The 21,872-nt window shown below is 48.0% G+C and overlaps 2 protein-coding genes across 2 annotated transcripts in view; both read left to right on the top strand.

The window, feature by feature from the left end:
• The first annotated feature begins 2,140 nt into the window (after window positions 1-2,140).
• hmgcs1 (3-hydroxy-3-methylglutaryl-CoA synthase 1 (soluble)) lies at window positions 2,141-7,930 on the top strand. Its single transcript, XM_057017909.1, has 10 exons — window positions 2,141-2,302; window positions 3,374-3,822; window positions 3,907-4,032; window positions 4,440-4,604; window positions 4,815-4,983; window positions 5,184-5,354; window positions 5,624-5,730; window positions 5,810-5,935; window positions 6,248-6,399; window positions 6,627-7,930. The coding sequence occupies exons 2-10, from the start codon at window positions 3,375-3,377 to the stop codon at window positions 6,708-6,710; spliced, it is 1,548 nt and encodes a 515-aa protein (XP_056873889.1). The 5' UTR covers window positions 2,141-2,302; window position 3,374; the 3' UTR covers window positions 6,711-7,930.
• Window positions 7,931-8,883: 953 nt separating this feature from the next.
• The window catches only part of tln1 (talin 1), a 30,102-nt gene continuing 17,113 nt past the window's right edge, over window positions 8,884-21,872 (top strand). Inside the window, 21 exon segments of the mRNA XM_057017908.1 lie at window positions 8,884-9,107; window positions 12,560-12,614; window positions 12,773-12,935; window positions 14,111-14,208; window positions 14,455-14,584; window positions 14,662-14,814; window positions 15,019-15,161; window positions 15,256-15,383; window positions 15,469-15,529; window positions 15,635-15,739; window positions 16,096-16,251; window positions 17,328-17,429; window positions 18,080-18,156; window positions 18,400-18,580; window positions 19,117-19,230; window positions 19,309-19,417; window positions 19,850-20,058; window positions 20,130-20,228; window positions 20,644-20,811; window positions 20,899-21,193; window positions 21,642-21,808. Coding sequence (XP_056873888.1) covers window positions 12,806-12,935; window positions 14,111-14,208; window positions 14,455-14,584; window positions 14,662-14,814; window positions 15,019-15,161; window positions 15,256-15,383; window positions 15,469-15,529; window positions 15,635-15,739; window positions 16,096-16,251; window positions 17,328-17,429; window positions 18,080-18,156; window positions 18,400-18,580; window positions 19,117-19,230; window positions 19,309-19,417; window positions 19,850-20,058; window positions 20,130-20,228; window positions 20,644-20,811; window positions 20,899-21,193; window positions 21,642-21,808 — 2,625 coding nt within the window. The 5' untranslated portion in view covers window positions 8,884-9,107; window positions 12,560-12,614; window positions 12,773-12,805.

Here is a 21,872-nt window from a genome sequence, read left to right as displayed (position 1 = left end):
AAGACATGAGAGACCTCAGGACAAACTCAGGAAGACATGAGAGACCTCAGGACAAACTCAGAAAGACATGAGAGACCTCAGGACAAACTCAGAAAGACATGAGTGACTCCAGAACATGCTCAGAAGGGAGTTGTCCACCTCTGAAAGGCTTTTGTCCTGCTGGGCTGTATTTCATCTAGATGAGAAATGAGAAAGTGGAGTTTCTGGTTGGTATCTCAGTACCAGGACACCTTCACAACACTGCTGAGGGCCCTGGATGAACTGGCGAGTCCCCGTCCCTTTCATTTATAATGAAATACCAGACAGAAACACTGAAACTGAATGTCTTTCAGGTCTTGCTCAATCCTCCTCTTATCCTCAAATATTACTAACACCGTTACCTCTGAGTCAGTTTAACCCCATATTGGCCTCCAGAAAATGGTTGACAGGAAGTTGTTGACCAATGTTTTTGTGTCAGGACTTCTGTTTATTTGTTGAAGATATATAAATTCATATTGATAATGTGAACATTGTGAGTGCCTGTCCTCTAGCGCCACCATTAGGCTTTATCTGGAAACAATTTCATACAAATCTTGACATGAATGATTTCAAGCATATGAACCCTTTGGAGATGATATGATCTTTCTTGTGGCGCCAACTTAAGATCAGACTTTCAGTTATAGTCAGCGTTTCTTAGAAATCTGTAACTGTTGCTTCACACAAGTCACCGTAGGCTTCCAAGTCAACCACGTCCAAGTCCTTCCAACGCCTCCCCTCCAGGTTTCTCAGCCCCAGTACAATATTTAAAATTGATGGTGTTATGAAGAGCTGTAATGGTGACAATGGTGGGGCCTGGAACCAGTTTGGTACTATTAGTAACACTGAGTCTGCCCTGCTTTTTAGGTGGGGAAGGGACCGTATTGTGTCTTCAGTGGGTTTGTCACCACTACAAGAAGTATCAATGTTCCCATGGGAAGGAAGGAAGGAAGGAAGGAAGGAAGGAAGGAAGGAAGGGAGGAAGGAAGGAAGGTGGGAAGGAAGGAAGGAAAGAAAGAAGGAAGGAAGGACAGAAGAAAGGAAGGAAAGAAAGAAGGAAGGTGGGAAGGAAGGAAGGAAGAAGGAAGGAGAGAAGGAAGGAAAGAAAGAAGGAAGGAGAGAAGGAAGGAAGAAGGAAGGTGGGAAGGAAGGAAGGAGGGAGGAAGGAAGGAAGGAAGGAGGGAAGGGAGGAAGGAAGGAAGGAAGGTGGGAAGGGAGGAGGGGGGGGGAAGGAGGGAAGGAAGGAAGGAAAGAAAGAAGGAAGGACAGAAGAAAGGAAGGAAAGATGGGAAGAATGAAGGAAGGGAGGAGGAGAGGAGGGAAGGAAAGAAAGAAGGAAGGTGGGAAGGAAGGAAGGAAGGAAGGTGGGAAGGAAGGAAGGAGGGAAGGGAGGAAGGAAGGAGGGAAGGAAGGAAGGAAAGAAAGAAGGAAGGACAGAAGAAAGGAAGGAAAGATGGGAGGAATGAAGGAAGGGAGGAGGAGAGGAGGGAAAGAAGGAAGGAGGGAAGGAAGGAAGGAAGAAGGAAGGTGGGAAGGAAGGAAGGATGGAATGAATGAAGCAAGGAAGGAAGGAACGAGGAAAGGAAGGCAGACGGACAGACAAACAGGTCTTACACAGGTGAAACATCTTGGGGTCAGAGTGACCTCAGAGGAACACCAATGTAAAACGTGTTTGGCACGTTAAAAACATCAATCACGATGATTTTATGCTTAATCCCCATCAAATTAGGAAAAGTCCCAAACTACACAGCAAAAATAAAAACTACTGAATTAGATAAACAATGGATAAAAAAGGATAAACAATGAATGGGGGCAAAATGTCCCTAAGGATAACAGGAGGGCTAACTACGTTTTTATGGCGTTGCAAACTTTTTCGTTGTTTTTTAGTGTTTTTACCTGCGCGCAGAAACAAACCGTGAACCGTGAAACGAACACGTGATCAGCTTCGCGGCGAGGCTGCGCCGTGTTCACTGCGGTGTCACCCGCGTCAGGACTGACATCTGAATTCTGATTGGACGCTTCTCTCTCACCAGACATCGTTCAGGTGACGCCATTGGACCATCGCCGCAGCTGTAGCGCGTGGTTGTGACTCCGGCTCTCTCATTGGCCAGAGAGACGCAAGACTCGGTAGGGCCGATACGCGCCGTGCAGCCTGGGATTGGTCGGCCTAACGGGCGCTGTGGACCACGTCCAGCGTAGCCACATAAATACTTTACGGTAATCTGCGCTAAACAGCGACTTTACTCAGAAGCGCCGGAGTGTGGTCACCGTGACAGCCCGCACACAGGTGAGAGGCTCCGAGACGGTCGTCGGTCCATACTGGCGATCCTGGCGGAAACGGGACCGACATGTCAGAGACGCGATTCAGTCAAAAAGATCGTGACTCAGTGGTCTCTGTCACAACAGCGTTACCCTGGGACAAAGTTAGCTAAGAGCAGCGGGCGTAGGAGGGTTGACTGCTGGACTGGACACGGTCAGGATTTCATGATATTCTGTCACTGGCACCAAAGGATGTTGGTCCGTCGCTTATAATGCTCCGGGTACCGTGATGTCTTTGACACCGGCGTTTTTTGGAATATGTACCAATTTGTTACGCGTGAATTTTGTTTAAAGGTGTTATTATAGGATTCACGTTATCTGTTAACAAGGGAGAGTGAAATGAGCCTGGGTGTTACCGGACATAAACCACTTAAGGTTAAAGCCCGGTCTGCCCTTTCACCCAGTTCTGCTGTACTCCGTCTACAGTACACAGCCTCCGGTCTGTAGACATAGTTATAACACTCAGCTATAACACTCAGTTTTTACACTTAGTTATAACACTCGGTTTTTACACTTAGTTATAACACTCAGTTATAACACTTAGTTGGAATACTTAGTTTTAACAGTTACAACACTCAGTTATAACACTCAGTTATAACACTCAGTTATAAGAGAGTTAACGTGACAGTCTCAAAGAAGCTGGTGTGAGTGTTGCCATTGGTGCATTTATGTGTTTACTGACGTTTCTGAGCACATGTAACATGTTTAGCTAAGGAAAACATTGACACATATTGATTAATCCTGAAATCATTTGAATATTTTAATTTCACAGTGAGGGCCAGTGATAGTTGAACAGAACTTGTATTCTACTACTGTAATGAATAGGTAAAAGGTTTGTTGTTAAAATGTGACTATATTTCCATATCCTGTTATTCTATATTGTGAATATTGATTAAATTAGTGTTAAAGTGCACAAAGTCCTCTCAACCCTCTCCGAATGTTTATTAACTTATGAAGGAACCTGTACATATTGGATTTTAGTTAACAATCTTGTGTTTGATGTGTTTCATAGTGAAACTAATGTTTTTACTGGTTTTAGGATGCCAGGATCAGCTTCCAACAGCTACATGGGCCCATGGCCCAAAGATGTTGGCATCATTGCCATGGAGCTATACTTCCCATCCCAGTATGTAGATCAAGCTGAACTGGAGCAGTTTGATGGCGTGTTGGCTGGTAAATACACGGTCGGCCTGGGCCAGGCTCGCATGGGCTTCTGCTCAGACTGTGAGGACATCAATTCCTTGTGTCTGACGGTGGTGCACAGACTGATGGAGAGGAATGGTCTCTCTTATGATAGTGTGGGTCGCTTGGAGGTTGGCACAGAGACCATTATTGATAAGTCTAAGTCAGTGAAGACTGTCATCATGCAGCTGTTTGAAGACTCTGGAAATACAGATGTGGAGGGAGTTGACACAACAAACGCTTGCTATGGGGGAACGGCAGCTCTGTTCAATGCTGTAAACTGGGTGGAATCCAGTTCCTGGGATGGTGAGTTGATGTTGTACTGTACTTCATTTACATGTGTGCATTTGAAGTCACCTCTTTTCTTCGTTTCCTGTTTCCTGTCTGCAGGCCGCTATGCTTTGGTAGTAGCAGGAGACATTGCTGTCTATGCGACAGGAAGTGCTCGGCCTACAGGAGGTGCTGGTGCTGTGGCCATGCTGGTCGGGCCTAATGCTCCTCTGGTCTTTGAACGAGGTCAGTAAACTAGATGGTGGAATTTGACTGAAAATGGTGTCATCGTCCATCACACCATTGTTTAATACCTTGATCCAAGGTGGCTCCGTTCTTCAGCTGTTTCATGATATTCAGTCATAAACATCAGAAATGATAAAAACTGCTGACTAATGCTTGGTTCTATCAAGACAATCAAATCCCCTAAAATATTTAGTCCATTATCCATAAATATGATAGTGTTTTATGAAGAACTGCATCTGAAAGTCAGTTTCTGTGCCAGTTTTGGGGGATAAAATAGTGAGATATTCAGAGAAAGGGGCTCCAAAGGGGTAGAGGTCTAATAAAGTTTGCACATCACAATTAAAGCTGCTTCTCGGGTTCTGCATTAAAAACACTTAAGCTAATCACTTGTTTTGGATGTGCTGCAGGTCTGCGAGCGACCCATATGAAGCACGCATACGACTTCTACAAACCGGATCTGATGTCAGAGTATCCTGTAGTGGACGGCAAGTTGTCCATCGAGTGCTACCTGAGTGCTCTGGACCGCTGCTACTCTGTGTACCGCAATAAGGTTCAAGCACAGTGGCAAAGAGGTCCGTTTGAAACTGTTTCTGGTGCCTGAATCCTATTTTACTGGTGTATTTCGTTTAGCTTCTGCAGAGAAATGCCTCTTTGTAAGTGGTGCAGAGTGTGTGGTGCTGGCGGAACCCCATGTGCTGTGAACAGAGGGTTTAAAGAGGTCATTTCCTGCTTGTTTGGAGATCGTGAGCACAGATAAAAGGAGTTTTCATTCTGGTTGACAGATGGATCAGAGAAACGCTTCAGCCTGGAGGACTTTGGCTTTTTGGTCTTTCACTCTCCGTACTGTAAGCTGGTGCAGAAGTCCCTGGCCAGACTGATGCTCAATGACTTCCTGAGCCATCCCAACCCCAACACAGAGACAGGACTCTTTTCAGGCCTGGATGCCTTCAGGTAGGCAGAAATAGTTGAGTCGCTCTGTCGTCCCAGTCACGAATCATCACGCAGCAGTTTCACATTTGGGAGCGTAAAAGATCTTTAGCTAGTTGCAGTAGGAAGTGCTTCACAACATTTATCTTCATAGTAAAAGACTGACCTTTATGGCAGCTGGGGCCGTGTCCATCGGTCGTGATGGTTTCCTGCGACTGTTGCAGGGATGTGCAGCCAGAGGAGACGTACTTTGACCGGGATGTGGAGAAGGCCTTCATGAAAGCCAGCTCGGATCTGTTTGAGAAGAAGACCAAGAGCTCGCTGCTGATTTCCAACCAGAATGGAAACATGTACACGCCGTCTGTCTATGGCTGCCTGGCTTCATTAATTGCACAGTAGGTCCTCCCCTTGTTCACCAGCACCAGAGAACACGTTCCAGAAGAACAAGTAGATTATCAGATGATATTCCAAGGACTTGGACACATGTTGACCTGTTTTTCAATGCATCTGTGCTGAAAATATGAGAAGATCAGTCCCTTGTTGTAAAAGCTGCAGAGTTGAACTCTGAGCTGGCTTCTGCTGTGAGTCTTCTGTGACGGACTGGAGTGAATGGGTGAACTGGTGCTGAGCTGCATCAGTAAACAGGATGTTTTGTGTGTTGCAGACAGACGCCCTCACAGTTGGCTGGCCAGAGGATCGGAGTGTTCTCGTACGGTTCAGGCTTTGCTGCCACGCTGTATTCTGTCAGAGTCACACAGGACCACACGCCTGGTTAGTGCTCTCACCACCATGACACCTTACTGTACGGTCAGAGCCGCTGTTCCCCAGAACTGAGCAACGTTGTGTGCAGGTTCTGTTCTGGACAAACTGGTGTCCAGCCTCAGTGACCTGAAGGTTCGTCTGGACTCCAGGAAGAAGGTGTCGCCTGCGGTCTTCTCTGAGAACATGAAGCTGAGGGAGGAGACGCATCACCTGGGTAAGGCTGTCTCAACAGGAACATGATGTTTCTGTTGCACTGGGATGACTGGGAACCCTCTTTCAACATCAGCAGATCTCTGAACCTGTCAGCTCTTCTTACAAGTTGAAGTTACGCTCACACATGCATGTGAATAATCACTGGCGAGATCAAATGCAGGGTTTATTCTTCTGTTCTTGCTGACTTTAGAGGATGATTCTAACTTTTATAGGCTAGCAGACAGCTCTGTTATCACGTCTAGGATAATGAGTAATAATGGTTGTTCAACTCACCGTTTCTCCTCTGTTGTCACGTCTGTCCACGTCTGTATAGCTAACTATGTCCCGCGAGGCTCTGCAGACGATCTGTTCCCAGGAACGTGGTACCTGACCAGAGTGGATGACAAATTCCGCAGGGAATACGCCCGACGACCCCTGGACCTCCCATCAGACCCAGAGTGTGTTCACAGCAGCAGTGCTGCAGAGGTATGGGACACCTGTAGGCCTTCCCAGATGTGTGTGAGCAGCCTGTGACACTGGTGTTTGGTTATAGCATGATTCTGGTTTGTAGCATGATGCAAGCAAAAGTACAAACACAGATATTTCATGATTTCACAACTGGACCCTGCTACATGCCAAACCCGAAGAAGCTGAAGATTTACCCTGTTTGACATTGAACTGGAACTGATGGATGTGTCCTCTTGTCTCCTCAGCATATTCCCAGCCCAGTTAAGAAGATGCCTCGGATACCGGCAGTAGCAGCAGCCATTAGTCCTGAAGCTGCCATCAGTAAATGATTGTCCTGCCGTGACCTCTGAGAGGGCGCAGCTGTTAGAACAGTGCAGGTTATGACGTTAGCAGAACTCTTTTAGCGCTCCCTGATGTCAGAGCGCTGACAGACTCCCTCCCCATCAGGTCCCTGATGTCCACAGCTCTTAATTTTGGACAAAAACGTATTAATTTGATCCATTAGAGGTACTCATGTTTGCTCTGACATGCGTGTGACAGATGTTGTGGCAGATCACCCCAGGAAGAGGACTTAACCTCCCACTGGTCCTGACACTTCTGCTGCAGCATGGCTGGAACTCAAGCGTCAACCCCACTGTTTGTCTCGAGATGCTCTGAAGACGTGTGATCGGAGCCTCCTCTGACCAACATTCGTCCACAGAGCAGGACCAGTGCTGTCCTAATGGGCCCATTCCACCCACTCTGAGCGCAGGACAGCAACTATGTGAATGATTTATACCTGACAATCATTTTAATTTGGGCTCTGACCTTTGGCTCAGCTGTGTCCTCATTCACATGTCCTTCCTGAGGTCACCTCAGGGTCACTACCACACTGACCAATCAGGTTAGACTTCCTCTAACACCTCTGTCATGTTCCATGAACTTCTGAAACGGTTTGTTTTGACAGTTTTTTTTATGAATTGAAGAGCTGTCAGGATTCATGTAAAGTACATGTTTGTTACATTTGTTACACAAATTAAAGTGGAAGATTGTAGCCGTACGTATGTTCTATAGTCAGACGGCCTGTGTGAAGGTAGCCTCAGTCTGGGATTGTTGTTCTTCCTCCAGCAGCAGCAGCATTGGCCATGTTGGATGGTCTCTATGACCTGCTGGTCTCGATGGATGGATGGATGTCCTGTATGATCAAAGCATATGGAGCGTCCATACGAAGCTAGATTCCAGTTTCACCCGTGGGAGCGCTGAAGTCCAGCACAGCTGCTGTCAACATGTTCAGTCTTAACGTGGTGAAACGGACAGACTCTCTACAGTGAGGACAACGTTCACAAGAGCGTCTGAATGTTTCACAGCTTTTTCCTGTAGTAAAATACTGCTCATGTCAGGACCAGGATCACCTGCTGGAGGGATGTTTAGGATCTGTCTGTTCACAAAAGCAGGAATCAAGTCAACTCAAGTATGATGTTTAAAGAGAGAGAAGACAAGTTGGTCTCTGTAAAATAGTTATTATTATAAATAACTGTCCATTTCCAGCTGATTAAACTCTTCTGTTGGACTCTGTTTCTGCTGCCTCTCCCTCCAACTGGGATCAGCCCAGTCGCGGTGGGCCTGTTTACAGGCTGGAAGGTCATTTACTGTCTGTGTATCATCCTCCTTTAGCACAAACAGCTCATTCCTGCTCTCGCTCACCAAGTTTGTGGGGATTTACTCCAGAGGTGAAGTTAATATTAACGTAATGGTGATCTGTGACCGACTGAAACTCACATCAGCCAGAACTTAAGAAACGCTACTGACGTGAACATATTTCCAACAATAGAATATTTATATTATGTGTGATAGTTTCAGGATAATTCAACCAGGACATTTTTTTTTTGCATTACCGGGAACTGTTTAAAGAAGTGCTGCTTCATTCAATCTGGAAATGGGAGGTTTCCAGCTATAAAAGCCCCTTTTCCCCTGAAAGAACCAGTTTATGTAGTAACAAGTGCAGATTGGTGGTGCTGACGGGGCTAAATCTGTCAGGGAGCGGGTAGCTGTGTCCATGGTGACGAAGCACAGCGGCATGAGAGGATGGGGAGGTGGGGACAGAGAGCAGAGGACAGGAATGCGAGGAAAGATGATGGGACACAAATGAGAAGACGGAAATGATGGGACACAAATGAGAAGACGGAAATGATGAGATAAATATGAGGGGACAGAGATGATGGGGCAGAATAATCAAAAAGACCTCAGAATTGTGAGTAAAGCAGCTTCAAAAACGCTACATTTGACAATAAACGAAAGACGAAATCAATATCTACGGTCCGTAAGAACTTGATGTTTGAATCTAACGGATTTAGAACTTGATGTAAGTCCGTTAGAACTTAAAATGAGCCCGTTAGTTCCGTCCCGACTGTGGCTAACATGAAGCTTCCGGCTGCTAACAGATGTGGCGGTCCTGTAGTAGGGGACACCGGGCGTCTCTGCCGACAACAGCCGCCCACGGGCTCTGGGGGTGGGGGTGGGGGGGTTAGCTAACGGCGGCAGCAGCCAACACACCCAGAGCAACACCGCCCCTCTGCTGGGTGGAGTCAGCAGCTCAGCGAGCGGACAGGGAGGAGGACCGAGGAAAAAGTCGCCATCTAGCTAATCCCCGTCTTATTAAGTTAAAACGGGGAGCAGCTGAAATCGCAGCAGGAATCGTGTCTTTTTGTGGACAGTGACGGCCGAGCGCAGAACTTCGACCCCCTCAGGTGAGACACCATGTTCCGAAGTTCTGAAAAGTTCTTCAGATTTCTTATCGAGCGTCCTTGACGTCAGCAGAAGTTCGATGTGGAAGTAGGAGAGTTGGTAAAGCGGGCAGCGACGGGCCTTTAGGTGGACATTTACTCACAAATGAAGGACAATAATGTGTTGGACCGGACTCGCCAGCGGGCTCGGGTCGCTCCGTGTTCCGGCCCAACAGCCGCTTCTTGCCCGTGTGCAACTTTGGAGAAGTGATGTTTGTTGGGGGGGAGATTCTTGGCTTCTGTCAAAGTTCCGCCTTTCAAAGAAATTCTTGCCTCGGGTTAGTGCTGATGTAGCAGCGCGGGTCCCGGCCTGCTGCTGCTGGAGCCCCGGGCGGCGGCGGCGGCTCCCCGGGGCCCGAACATGTGGCTGCAGCTCAGGGAACTTTTTTTACAACCGCCTCAACTCGGTCGGGCCTGGTTTTGTGCGGTCTGGGGTGGGTCTGGAGCCTCAGTGTGTCACCTTTATCACAGGTAGACACGAACACGTCCTCTGTTACTCATGGGGTGGGGGGGTTGTTGGTCACAGCCAGAACCAGTGAAGTCCCAGTTAGACTCTGAGGTGACATTACTGGGACAGTTCCTGGAGTGTTACGGAGGACAACCAGATTTAAAGAGGACCTTTTACTAGCTGTGAAGAAGGTGTGAGTGTGGCACTGGAACCACTGGTGCACCCCCAGATTATTCACCACAACTAGTGGCACCTGACGACAATGTCTGGGGTCCAGGAGGAGCTGCAATGTTGTTGTAACAGCGTCCCACAGTCCAAAAGCTGGGCCAGTGCCCTGTCCATCCTGTACTGATCCAGTGACCTCTGGGGTGGACAAGCTGGACGCCCCAGAAAGTGCTGGCTTTGGCTGATGTGATGGGTTTGGAGCCCGTTCACGGCGCATTCCTGCTCTGCCCAGTAACCACTGGGAGAGGCCTGTGGCAGCAATGGTTGGGCTGGTATATGAGCACCTCCTGCCTGCGCTGTCCCTGTCTCAGCTCAGTTTCTAGACCTTGTTGAGGACGTGTGGACGAGCTGCAGCCTGATGTTGTGACAGCAGCTCTGGAGGCTTCCTTCATTCCAGCGAGCTGCACACGTCTCACTACACGTCTCAACACTCAGCCATATTTGGTCAACACAACAGGCGGCGTCACGGTGACACCACACATGTTGTCTTTAACAGGCTGTCCTGATGTCTCTGAGTTACACAACACTGAGACCCTTCCTGTAGTGTTACTGAGGACGGGCACATCGTGGGAAATCAGACTGTCTACTTCTCTCTGCATGTCTTTCACCCTCTTCCTGTCTCTCTGCCTGTTTCTACCCCTCTCTCTTCCTGTTTTCTCTTCTTGTCTCTCTTTCTGTGTCTCTCTCTGCCTGTCTCCCTCTCCCTGTCTCTCTATCTCTGTGCCTGTCTGGTTGTTTCTCTGTCTGTCTGCCCACCCGCCTGCCTGCCTGCCTGTCTGTCTCTCTGCATGTCTCTCTCTCTCTCTCTCTGCCTGTCTGTGTGCTCCAGGGCTGAACCTGTGGATCACTTCCTCCCCTGCTCAGCTGCCGTAAATGTTTTCTGTAAGTGTAACCATTCAGGGCTGTAAACTCACCATCACAACTAAATACTTCACTTTTATTTTTGTCACTGGGCCTGGGCCCAGTGTGTGCTCTCAGGCAGTGGTTCACAACCTTTCTACCTGTTCATGTCCCAGAAAAGCATCGCCAGAACCAGGCCGATTGTAGAAGTAGAAGTCTACAATCCTTTCATCTCAACAGGCACAAGACCCATTAAATAATAGTGGCGCTCTCCTATGTTTGGTTGTTTCTCAGTCATAGGGATGCAACAGCATGAAGACAGTCGCTGACACAAAGCTGCTTGCTGAAGCGATGAGACTGAAGGCAAGTTCAGGGGCCACAGAACTGTGTAACAGTGGGTCAGTGTGTCATCCACAGCGACGGTGGGTAACAACAGCGTCCTGTATCAGTCATATTTGATGACCGTGTCAGCATTCCAGGGCTGTTGCAAATGCTTAATTACTCATTATTAACCAAGTGATTCCCACTAATGTGGACTTAAAGACCACAGTTACGAGTGTTGTTGCTAGGAAGCAACATTTCAAATGTGTCAATCAGATTTGTTTTGACCTGTGTGAGTTTGGTTCCGCAGAATAAAGTCAAGCTAAAGAGAAGGTTGTGTTACAGGTTCTGTAGGGAACTGTCATGACCCTTATCTAGGAACAAACGCACACAGGAAATGTCAGTCTGCTTGTTACTGCACTTCCGTCTGTTGATATCATCTTCCCTCTGTATTTCTGCATTCCTCTGCTCCCAGAGGATCAGCTGGCCTCAGATCGGCCTCTCAACTTGGTTCTGTTTCAACAGTCGCGCTTCTGTCACCAACTTGTGCTATTTGTCACTGGTTTGAGACCAGTTGCCACCATAAAACTCCTGTGGGTGCTGGGAATGTTGCCAGTGGGCTTTTTCTGCTGCTGCTGATGAAGACGTTGGCATGGATGAGGGGAGTCATCTTCTCCAGGAGGGGTCTGGTGACGGTTCATAAGCTGCTTGGTCACTAAGTGCTAAGTTTGAACTTAATACAAGCAAGGAAGTTAAGAAATAAGAGTTATTTTTGCGTTTTGCTGTGAAAGCAGAACTTCCCCTTTGTTTGGGAGGGGGTTCTCACAGAGAAAGAGATCTTTCTCACTCCTTCTTGACTTGAGGACTGTTGCACCAGAGCCACGCTCATATTCAGCCCAATTTGGCTGCAAGCAGCCTGCTGTGGCCCCAGTGCAGCAGTTTGAAATGCTCCCACTAAAACCAGTGATTGACGGTGTGTCTCACTCATTGTTGGACACAGGAAATCACTTCCCACTGATCTGACAGGCCTCACACGAAGGGCATCCTCCTTCCACCGAGTTTATTTTGAGTTTGAATCTTCTTGCCTTCAACAAGGACGTTGTTTCTGCAGAGTCAGATAGGAACTGCTGAACAGAGATATTCCTTATTTCCAGCACGTGGTGCGACCTGAAGGACAAGAGATAGAGGGTCAGACGTGTACCACAGATAAACAGGATGTTCTGCTGGCAGGGCCTGAAAGCATGTGTGTTTTTGGTTTTCTGAGGCTAAATAAATCCCGATGAAGGCGGAAGGAGGTCTGATCCTCCTGAAGGAGGATCTGTTGGAAGGATGCTAGTAGAAATGCCTTCTTTGGTGTTGGAAGGTTGTGACAGCATCATGCTAATGCTGCTAACCCCCCCCCACCCAGGTGGAAGAGGACTGTGCTCCACCTTGACTGAATGGTTAATCCGGTCTGGAGCTCCTGGACTTGGTCCAGGCAGCTCCTGTGTGGTAGATCTGTAGAGGACAATGAGAGCGGCTGAAAGATGTGACCAGATTAAATGTGTTGCCTTGGTAACCTGTGTCTGTGCTTGTTTTCCAGAAGAAGAAACCTGGTGTGTCCAACGGGCTGCCAGGCCAACACAAGTTTCCGTCAGGTAGAACCTTCATCAGCATCCCTTCCAAGCGTCAACATGTTGTGCTCTGGTTAATAATCATCCGTTAAGATTGTTGGGAAACTGTCTGAATATGAGCCGCGTTGCTTCACTCGCGACCGTGCATGGCATTGACTGACTAAAGCTGTACCTGTGAACAGGTGTGAGGTGGGAGGAGCTGCAAAGCGGCAATCATGGTAGCCCTGTCGCTGAAGATCGGTGTGGGCAATGTGGTGAAAACCATGCAGTTCGAGCCTTCCACTGTGGTCTACGATGCCTGCCGCATCATCAGGGAGAGGGTCCCTGAGGCTCAGCTGGGCCAGCGTGAGTTTACACACACAGCCTTGTACTTCTATCTTTGGGAGGACTTTCACACACATAATAGACATGTTTCCACTGCGGGACTTCCTGGGTAATACTGGTAAATAGTGAACAGCTGCAATTTGAAGCTATGAGCCAAATATTACACAGGTATTTTTATCAAAGACCATCAGCATCAATATCAGCAGCTTCATAGATAAGAAAACAAAAGAGAAAGAAGTACTAGCATAATTAAAGAGCAGAGCAAAAATAACCAGATGAATTTTCACAGGAAAGGTTTTTTTGATAAATAAATTCTTTCTCGAGTCTAGTGTGTGTGTACCCTTTTAATAACTGTAGAAGAGAAGGACTTTTATGAGGTTCTCTCACCTCACTAAACATTCTTGGTAGAACGTCTCCTGCAGAGCAATTTCTCACATGTAACCGGTGTTTTTTTTTAGCACCTAGCTAAACTGCTAGCTCCATAGTTGCCACAGAGACATGTCGCTCTTCCTTTAAAAGGCCACAATGTGGTGAGTGAGTTCTGCAGCCTGGTTTGTTTGTGGGCAGGAGGCTTGTAAGCTTTCACACCCTCTGCACGCTGCACTGAGTAGCACTGTTGTTCACAGAGGAAGAGCATCCTGGTGCTTGAAGCTTTGGCTGGAACCGGGTCTCTGTGTCCATCTTGCACCTGGCCAGTTATCCTGGCAAGTGAGCGGCTCGGTTAGAGCCCCTAAAAGCTCCTACAAATGGCTGTTCTGAGGAAGGTTTTGCAGTGGAAATGCGCCTCATACAATCCCCATACATGAGCCTGACCATCAGCAGCCGTTACTTTACAAACATGTTCTCACTTTGCTTGTAGTCTGTGGATTTTGGTACTTGGTACATAGCAAGCACAAGAACACACAAACACACACACTGAGGATGAAGGTGCTGCAGAATCTGAGCTGGAGTCCGTGCACAGTCATGTCTCATTACGTAAACCTCCTCAGAAGCACTCTGCTTGTCCCAGCCTGTCATCTTGAAGCCTCGAGCTGGTTTCTTCACCAGTTCTTCTATCCGGCTGTGGTCACAGGTGAAGACACGTTGTGTTGGTGCAGCTCCCTTAGTGACAAACATGATATCCAGAATATTCGTGGCTGCAGATCAACAATTGAGGCTTGTGAGCAGTGACTCATTCCGTTTCTCTTCCTCTGTAGCCAATGATTACGGACTATTTCTGTCCGATGAAGACCCAAAGAAGGGCATCTGGCTGGAGGCAGGAAAGGCTCTGGACTACTACATGTTGAGGAATGGGGTAGGTCACACCAGCGGCATGTGGTTTTGACTATGTTTGGTTTCTGATTATGACCTTACAGGTCTTTTATGTGGACAAAAGCTGTTGGAACCACAGTGTTACCAAACAATCTTCCTGTTAAAATCCGAGTCAAACTCAACTAAAGTTCTGATGTCGCTTGATCTGCTGTCGCTCAAGCCTCCTTGGACTCTTTAGCCTACAGATGCCGGTCAGGTCTTTACTCCTGACATGTTCTATACTTATCAGGACACTCTGGAGTACAAGAAGAAGCAGAGACCCCTAAAGATCCGCATGTTGGACGGCACCGTGAAAACCGTCATGGTGGACGACTCAAAGATTGTCAGCGACATGCTGATGACCATCTGTGCCAGGATAGGTGAGCAGCTGTTACACACGTTTAGGAGGTGACCCGTTTCTGCCTGTCAGTGTGTGAATGAGCCATCGCTCTTTCAGGCATCACCAACTATGATGAGTACTCACTGGTGAGAGACATCGGTGAGGAGAAGAAGGAGGAGACCACAGGGACCCTGCGGAAAGACAAGACTCTGCTGAGAGATGACAAGAAGATGGAGAAGCTGAAGCAGAAGCTTCACACAGATGACGAGCGTACGCATCATACACCGATTCCTTGAGTATTATTGTCAGAAACGATGAGCTGTTGCTTTAATCAGCGATCATGAGATGATGCATCACAGTTAGAGGCGTCTGCTCGGTACATATGCTTCACATAGAAACCTTCCTTCACAGCGGTTCACTTAAATTCCTTGAGATTATCGGAGTGTGTTTGTGAAATGAGAGCGTTCTGTGCAGTGAACTGGTTGGACCACGGCAGAACCCTGAGGGAACAGGGTGTAGAGGAGACAGAGATGTTACTGCTGAGGAGGAAGTTCTTTTATTCTGACCAGAACGTGGACTCCAGAGACCCCGTCCAGCTCAACCTGCTCTACGTGCAGGTGACCTTTTTAACTGGATCATCTAACCATGAGTGATTCAGAGGTGCACCATTTCCTGCCCTAACGCACTCCTGCTGCCGTGTGACCCGAACAGGCCCGCGATGACATCCTGAACGGATCCCACCCCGTCTCATTTGACAAAGCCTGCGAGTTTGCTGGTTACCAGTGTCAGATTCAGTTTGGCGATCACAACGAGTCCAAACACAAGTCTGGATTTTTGGAGTGAGTTTTCCTCCCAATTCAGATCTGCTGCCCTCTCTTTTTTTCATTCCCTTTTTTCTGCCCCTCTGAACTTTTTCCATCACAGTTTGAAGGAGTTTCTTCCCAAAGAGTACATCAAGCACAAAGGAGAGAAGAGAATTTTCCAGGTAAGAACCAACCTGTTGGGAATCAGCTCCTCTTCTGTTCCATGTGATCAAAAACACAGACTCCTGTAACACGGGACTGGTTTCCTCATTCTTTTCATCTAACAGGCCCACAAAAACTGCCAGAACATGACAGAAATTGAGGCCAAAGTCAGCTACGTGAAGCTGGCCAGATCCCTGAAGACCTACGGAGTCTCCTTCTTTCTGGTCAAGGTGAGGAGATCATCAGATGGTTAGATTCCATTAGGTTTGAGCTCTGTGACTGACTGAACACCGTCTAGTTCTGAAAGCTTAAACCAGGGTGATTATACAGCTTCTAGTGTAGTTGCTATTACACCATCGTTATAACACTAATAACGTGTCGCAGCAAAACATGTCTGGATCAACACATTTAGAGAATAGCAACTAACCAGCCTCTCCTGCTGCTGGACCTTCTGCACTGTTTCATCCACAGGTTCGTTTATTGATTATTGCTGTGAGCTGAGAGAATAGGGAACAGCCCAGAACACACCTTTATGGTGACCACGAGGAGTTTCATGGCGTTCACGAGCTGCTGAATTGTCCCACAGGAGAAAATGAAGGGAAAGAACAAGCTGGTGCCTCGTCTGCTCGGTATTACCAAGGAGTGTGTGATGAGGGTGGATGAGAAGACCAAGGAGGTGATCCAGGAATGGAACCTGACCAACATCAAACGCTGGGCTGCGTCCCCCAAAAGCTTCACCCTGGTGAGTTCTTCATGTGCAGACACAATAAGAGGGTGCTCTTAGGAAGGTAGCTATGGTGTAGAAGGAGCTTCAGGGATGTGGATGTACCAGCTGCTGCCTCATTTCAGTCTCACTATCTGATGTGGTCACATGTAGGAAGCCTTTATCTGTCAATCAATCAATCATCCAATCAATCAATCTTTATTTATATAGCATCTGTTACAATCAAAATTGTTTCTAGGCGCTTTCCAGAATCCCAGGGCCTGACAGGAGGAAACCTTGAGCAGGACCAGGCTCATGTAGGGGGACCCTCCTGCTGATGGGGGGGCTGGGTAGAGAGAGAGGAGAAGGGGGGAGGACAGGGAGAGGATAGAATAGGCAGGGATCATAGAAATACATTAATTATAACAAATTGCTGGTATAAGAGTAGAGTGGGTCAGCAGGGTCGGAGGTCAGTAGGTCAGCATACAGTTATGAAGGCGGCTAGACCTGTAGATGGATACACGGGGGGGGGGGGGTCTACACAAGAAATAGCATCACTCAGCCCCCTCATGACCTCTGACCCCTGACCCCAACCTTTGACTGTCTATTTCAGGTGACTGTCATGACTGTTCACACAGAAGGGTGTGCATGTTGACCCCCGTGTTCATGCAGGTTCACACCTTTCAGACCCACCAGGACCAGGAGTCTTTGTGCTCCTGTGTGGGCCCCCTTTAGCACATCCTGGCTCTGGTCTCCAGCTTTCTGCTGCATCATGGAAATAAAAAAAAGGGTTCAAATTTCACATTGAACATTTCACAGGGTCTTTGCTGTTTTTAGTGGAGAGAAACTGGTGCAGAGTCAGATGAGTGTAGAACCAAAGTATTTAAAGTGTGTAAGTAGATGCGCCTCACCAGCACAACCCTCTTTGTAAACGTAGAAGGTTAAAGCTTAATCACCGTGCAGGTTTCTTCAGGCCTGGTTTTGTCCCATCCGCTCTGGTTCAGCTCTGAGCCAGTTAGACCAGACCAGGACAAATGATCCTCTGCTGGTGTCTGGGAACTGTCTTCCCTGGACGGTGTGTGTCTGCGTGGTAACGAGGCTTATTTTCCCCTCAGGATTTTGGAGATTACCAGGATGGTTACTACTCTGTTCAGACCACAGAGGGAGAGCAGATCGCTCAGCTGATCGCTGGTTACATTGACATCATCCTCAAAAAGGTAACAACAATCAATCCTACAGCCGCCTTGACTCTCTGGAGTTAGTGTTCATGAGGGAGTGAAGCCCAGCCGTGAACCTGTTACTGTAGGTTAGATATTAGGGTTGAGCCATGATGGAGGATAAAGAGGTGGTTCAGCCCCAGAGGGATCCATTGGACCTTCAGAACTTACAGCAGATGCTGGGCCACTTTCGATTCAAATCAAATCATCTTTATTTATCAGCATCTGATACAGTCAGAATTGTCTCTAGGAGCTTCACAGCATCTCAGGGGCTGAGCCTCAACAAGCAACCTTATGAGTGATGCCACCAGAACCCACAGAACTTCTATTCTATCCTCAGCACAACCCTCTGGACTCATGGTGCACTCGGGGTTTTCACTCACTCCCCATTGGAAGTTGCGTTTTCGTGCTGGGCATTGTCCAGATTAAACTGGGAGGTCCATCAACACCCTCTGGTCTGCTGACCAGCGGGTTCTTCAGTGTCAGGAGGGATGATTGAATATAATTACTCATCCGTCCCGTCAGTGTACAAGGAAAAAGATTGAAAAGTCCATTTGCATGTTTGTACGACAGCCTGTGAGGTTGACACTTGTATCTCTGCTGCAGTCGCACTAATGTTACCATGGTAACTGTTTCATGGTTTTCAACAGAAAAAGAGCAAAGACCACTTTGGTCTGGAGGGAGATGAGGAGTCCACCATGCTGGAGGATTCTGTGTCTCCTAAAAAGTGAGTCTGTGTGTGTGTGTGTGTGAGAGAGATCATATCTGTGTTTGTATGTATGTGTTTGTGAGTGAGTGTGTCTGTGCAATGTGCACTGCGTGCCGGTCTTTGTGTGTGTGAGAGTGTGTGTGCACTGTGAGTCCTCCTGGCTGGTTTGGAGTTACGCTGCTATGCTAAGACGCTAATGTGCTTGACGTGGTTGTTGTGCTCCTGAGCAGCGTCACTGGTCTGTGTCCTCCTACCCCTCAGGTCTACGGTGCTGCAGCAGCAGTATAACAAGATGGGGAAGGTGGAGACGGGCTCGGTGGCCCTGCCGGCCATCATGCGTTCAGGAGCTGGAGGTCCAGAGAGCTTCCAGATGGGCTCCATGCCTCAGGCCAAGCAGCACATCACCAGTGGGCAGATGCACCGAGGACACATGCCTCCTCTGGTAACTCACACAGCTCCCAAGCTTCTCCTCACCTAGCAGCTGATGGAAATGAACCTTTAACCTGAGACCAAATGAGGGACTGAAGGAGAGAAGAAAACTATGTTGGAGCTTTAAAATATATACATTTAGATTAAAACTGTATAATTGATGAGAAGGAAGGTTAGATAGGACAGCAGGTTGCTTGAAATAGGAACCATTTATTCTCTTTTTATTTGGGCTTCAACAGTTTTATGTTGAAAGCTGATTATGATGCATGTTCAGGGAAGTCAGGACCATAGAAAGTTCCTTCAGAGTTCCCAGGTTCTGTAGACCCCACACTGGCTCCTTGGACTGATCATCCTTCCGTCCACTGTGTTGGTGGAGTCCAAACTCTTCTGATAGGCTGATATTTAACTGATCACTTACAAATCAATAATCAATCGATATATCAATCCATCTCTGCTAAGGTGAATTTGTGCTGGATTGTAGAGGAGAGCCTGCAGGAGCCTCTTTTCCCACCAGAACCATGAAGCAGTGATGAATTCTTGTTCCCACAGACATCAGCCCAGCAGGCTTTGACAGGAACCATCAACTCCAGCATGCAGGCTGTGCAGGCTGCCCAGGCCTCCCTGGATGACTTTGAGACGCTTCCTCCTCTGGGGACAGACGCTGTGAGCTCCAGTCTCAGATGTGATGGAGATGTTGCCTCTCGGCTTCTTCACCATCTCTCCTGTTTTTCTTTGTTTAAGGCATCTCAAGCCTGGCGTAGGAACAAGATGGACGAGTCCAAACATGAGATCCACTCTCAGGTGGACGCCATCACAGCGGGCACAGCATCCATGGTCAACCTGACCGGCGGTAGGAACACTCATCCTCAGGTCACAGCTGTCAGGAGAAGGACAGATGGGAAGAGTTGAAGGTCTTTTGTCCAGAAACCAGAGACCAGAAACCAGCTGCAGAATCGTTGTCCTAAAACAAAGACTGGTTGATTTGTTTTGAATCCATCCTGCTGCAGACAGGAGGATCATTAATGGTGTAGCGTCTGTAAGAATCAGTGTTTATGGAGAGGAGTGGAGAAACAAAACACCAGCTTGTTTCTAATATGAATTAATGGACCTTGATTGTGTTTAACTACAGCTAGCAGGTTCTTTAGCTAGCAGGCCACGTCTTCCTGTTCAAGGGTTGTTAACCAGATGTGAGGCAACACATGAACCTGTCAGACCTGAAGCTTTGTTTGTGGTGAGTCTGCTGTGCAGAAGCAGGACTGACTGATGGATATGTGGCGTTCAGGTGATCCAGCAGAGACTGACTACACTGCTGTGGGGTGTGCCATCACTACAATCTCCTCCAACCTGACTGAGATGTCAAAGGGTGTCAAACTGTTGGCAGCTCTCATGGATGATGAAGGAGGGAATGGGCAGCATCTGCTCGGTGCAGCCAAGAACCTGGCCTGTGCTGTGTCTGACATGCTGAAGACTGCCCAACCGGCAAACACAGAGGTACCCTCAGGACACACACCTGTTCTCTGAGGCCTCCAGCATCTTTCATTTAACTGTTTAATGTCTGGTAGCCTCGACAGAACCTGCTTCAGGCTGCAGGAAACGTGGGCCAGGCCAGTGGAGAGTTGCTGTCTCACATCGGAGAGACCGACACCGACCCACAGTTCCAGGTGGGTGAATTTTGGGTTTTAACTCCAGCCGCCATGAACGTAAAGAAACACAGTTCAAGCAATCAGTCTGTGCAAATAGTGAATAAATTGCTTAGAAATAACAGCAAAATTAATTCATGCAAATAATAATGTGTAAAAAACAGATAAAGATTTAAAGAAAAACAAAAAAGCTTAGAGGCAAAAAGAAACAGACTCAGAATCACTCACTGGTCAGTTGCTACAGCAACCAGTCTACCTGTTTCTACCCTCACAGCTTTATTCCTCTTAGACGTGTCCATGCGAGTCGCTGGCAGACAGATTCATGAATCAGCTTCATCACTACAGAAACTGACCAACAATAACCGCCCCAGGGCCGAGAGCAGAGCCCTGCGGCGCCCCTACCTGGGTAGCTTCACTGAGTGTTTGTTGCCTACAGGACATGCTGATGCACCTGGCTAAAGCTGTGGCTAATGCAGCAGCAGCTCTGGTGCTCAAAGCTAAAAACGTGGCTCAGAAGTCGGAGGATCCAGCTCAGCAGAACCGCGTTATAGCTGCAGCCACACAGTGCGCCTTGTCCACGTCTCAGCTGGTGGCCTGTACCCGAGTGAGTTGGCCTGCTGGCCACAGACGGAAGGTGTCACCCCTGTACATGCTACGTGGTGTCTGACTGTGAATGATTTCACCTGCACAGGTGGTGGCTCCAACCATCAGCTCTCCGGTGTGTCAGGAGCAGCTGATCGAAGCCAGCAAGCTTGTGGCCAAGTCAGTGGAAGGCTGCGTGGAGGCCTCACAGGGGGCCACCAATGACGAAGGCCTTCTGAAACAGGTGGGTGTGGCTGCCACAGGTGTGACTCACGCCCTCAACGACCTGCTCCAGCACATCAAGCAGTACGCCAGCGGAGCGACTCCGATTGGACGCCACGGGGAGGCCACAGATCGCATTCTGGATGTCACAGAGAACATCTTCAGCTCAATGGGAGATGCTGGTAGGGGGAACATCCTGTGTTGGGTACAGGCTAAAAGATAAAACCGAGCCCCAGAAGCAGCAGGAGGACTTAAACTGAACCCCATATAAAAATAATTAAAGACCAATAAATGTGTCTGATAAGCAACACTTCTTACTGAATGCGGCCACACGATGGCGCCATATATCACTCCATTGGGTTCAATGCAGCAGTTAAAAGTTGCCTTTTCTTCTGCTGTGTTAAATAACGAGTTACTGATGGCAACCAGAATCTGTACGATGGTGCCCATCAATCGGGCCTTAGCACCTCCTGATGTAGCTCACTAACCATCACAAAGCTCGAGTTGATGTGTACGCCCGTCCAATAATGCACCACAGCCATCCAAGTCAGACTCAGTTTGTCATTGTAAAAGTTCTACTCTTCCACATGTGCTGACTAAAGGTGTGACTGCTCTGACATCCTGTCGCAGGTGAGATGGTTCGCCAGGCTCGTATTCTTGCACAGGCCACCTCTGATCTGGTCAACGCCATCAAAATGGATGCGGAGGGAGAGTCTGACCTGGAGAACTCACGCAAGCTCTTGTCGGCTGCCAAACTGCTGGCTGACGCCACAGCCAAGATGGTGGAAGCTGCAAAGGTTCCTTTTGCTTCACACAATGAGCCCACGTTAATTTTTAATATAGCTGACCAGCCTCTGTCTG

Source organism: Takifugu flavidus, chromosome 20 (assembly GCF_003711565.1).
Source record: "Takifugu flavidus isolate HTHZ2018 chromosome 20, ASM371156v2, whole genome shotgun sequence".
In the NCBI taxonomy this organism is placed as follows: domain Eukaryota; kingdom Metazoa; phylum Chordata; class Actinopteri; order Tetraodontiformes; family Tetraodontidae; genus Takifugu; species Takifugu flavidus.
Note: the sequence above shows the minus strand (reverse complement) of the source record. Positions and strands in the feature narration are given on the sequence as shown.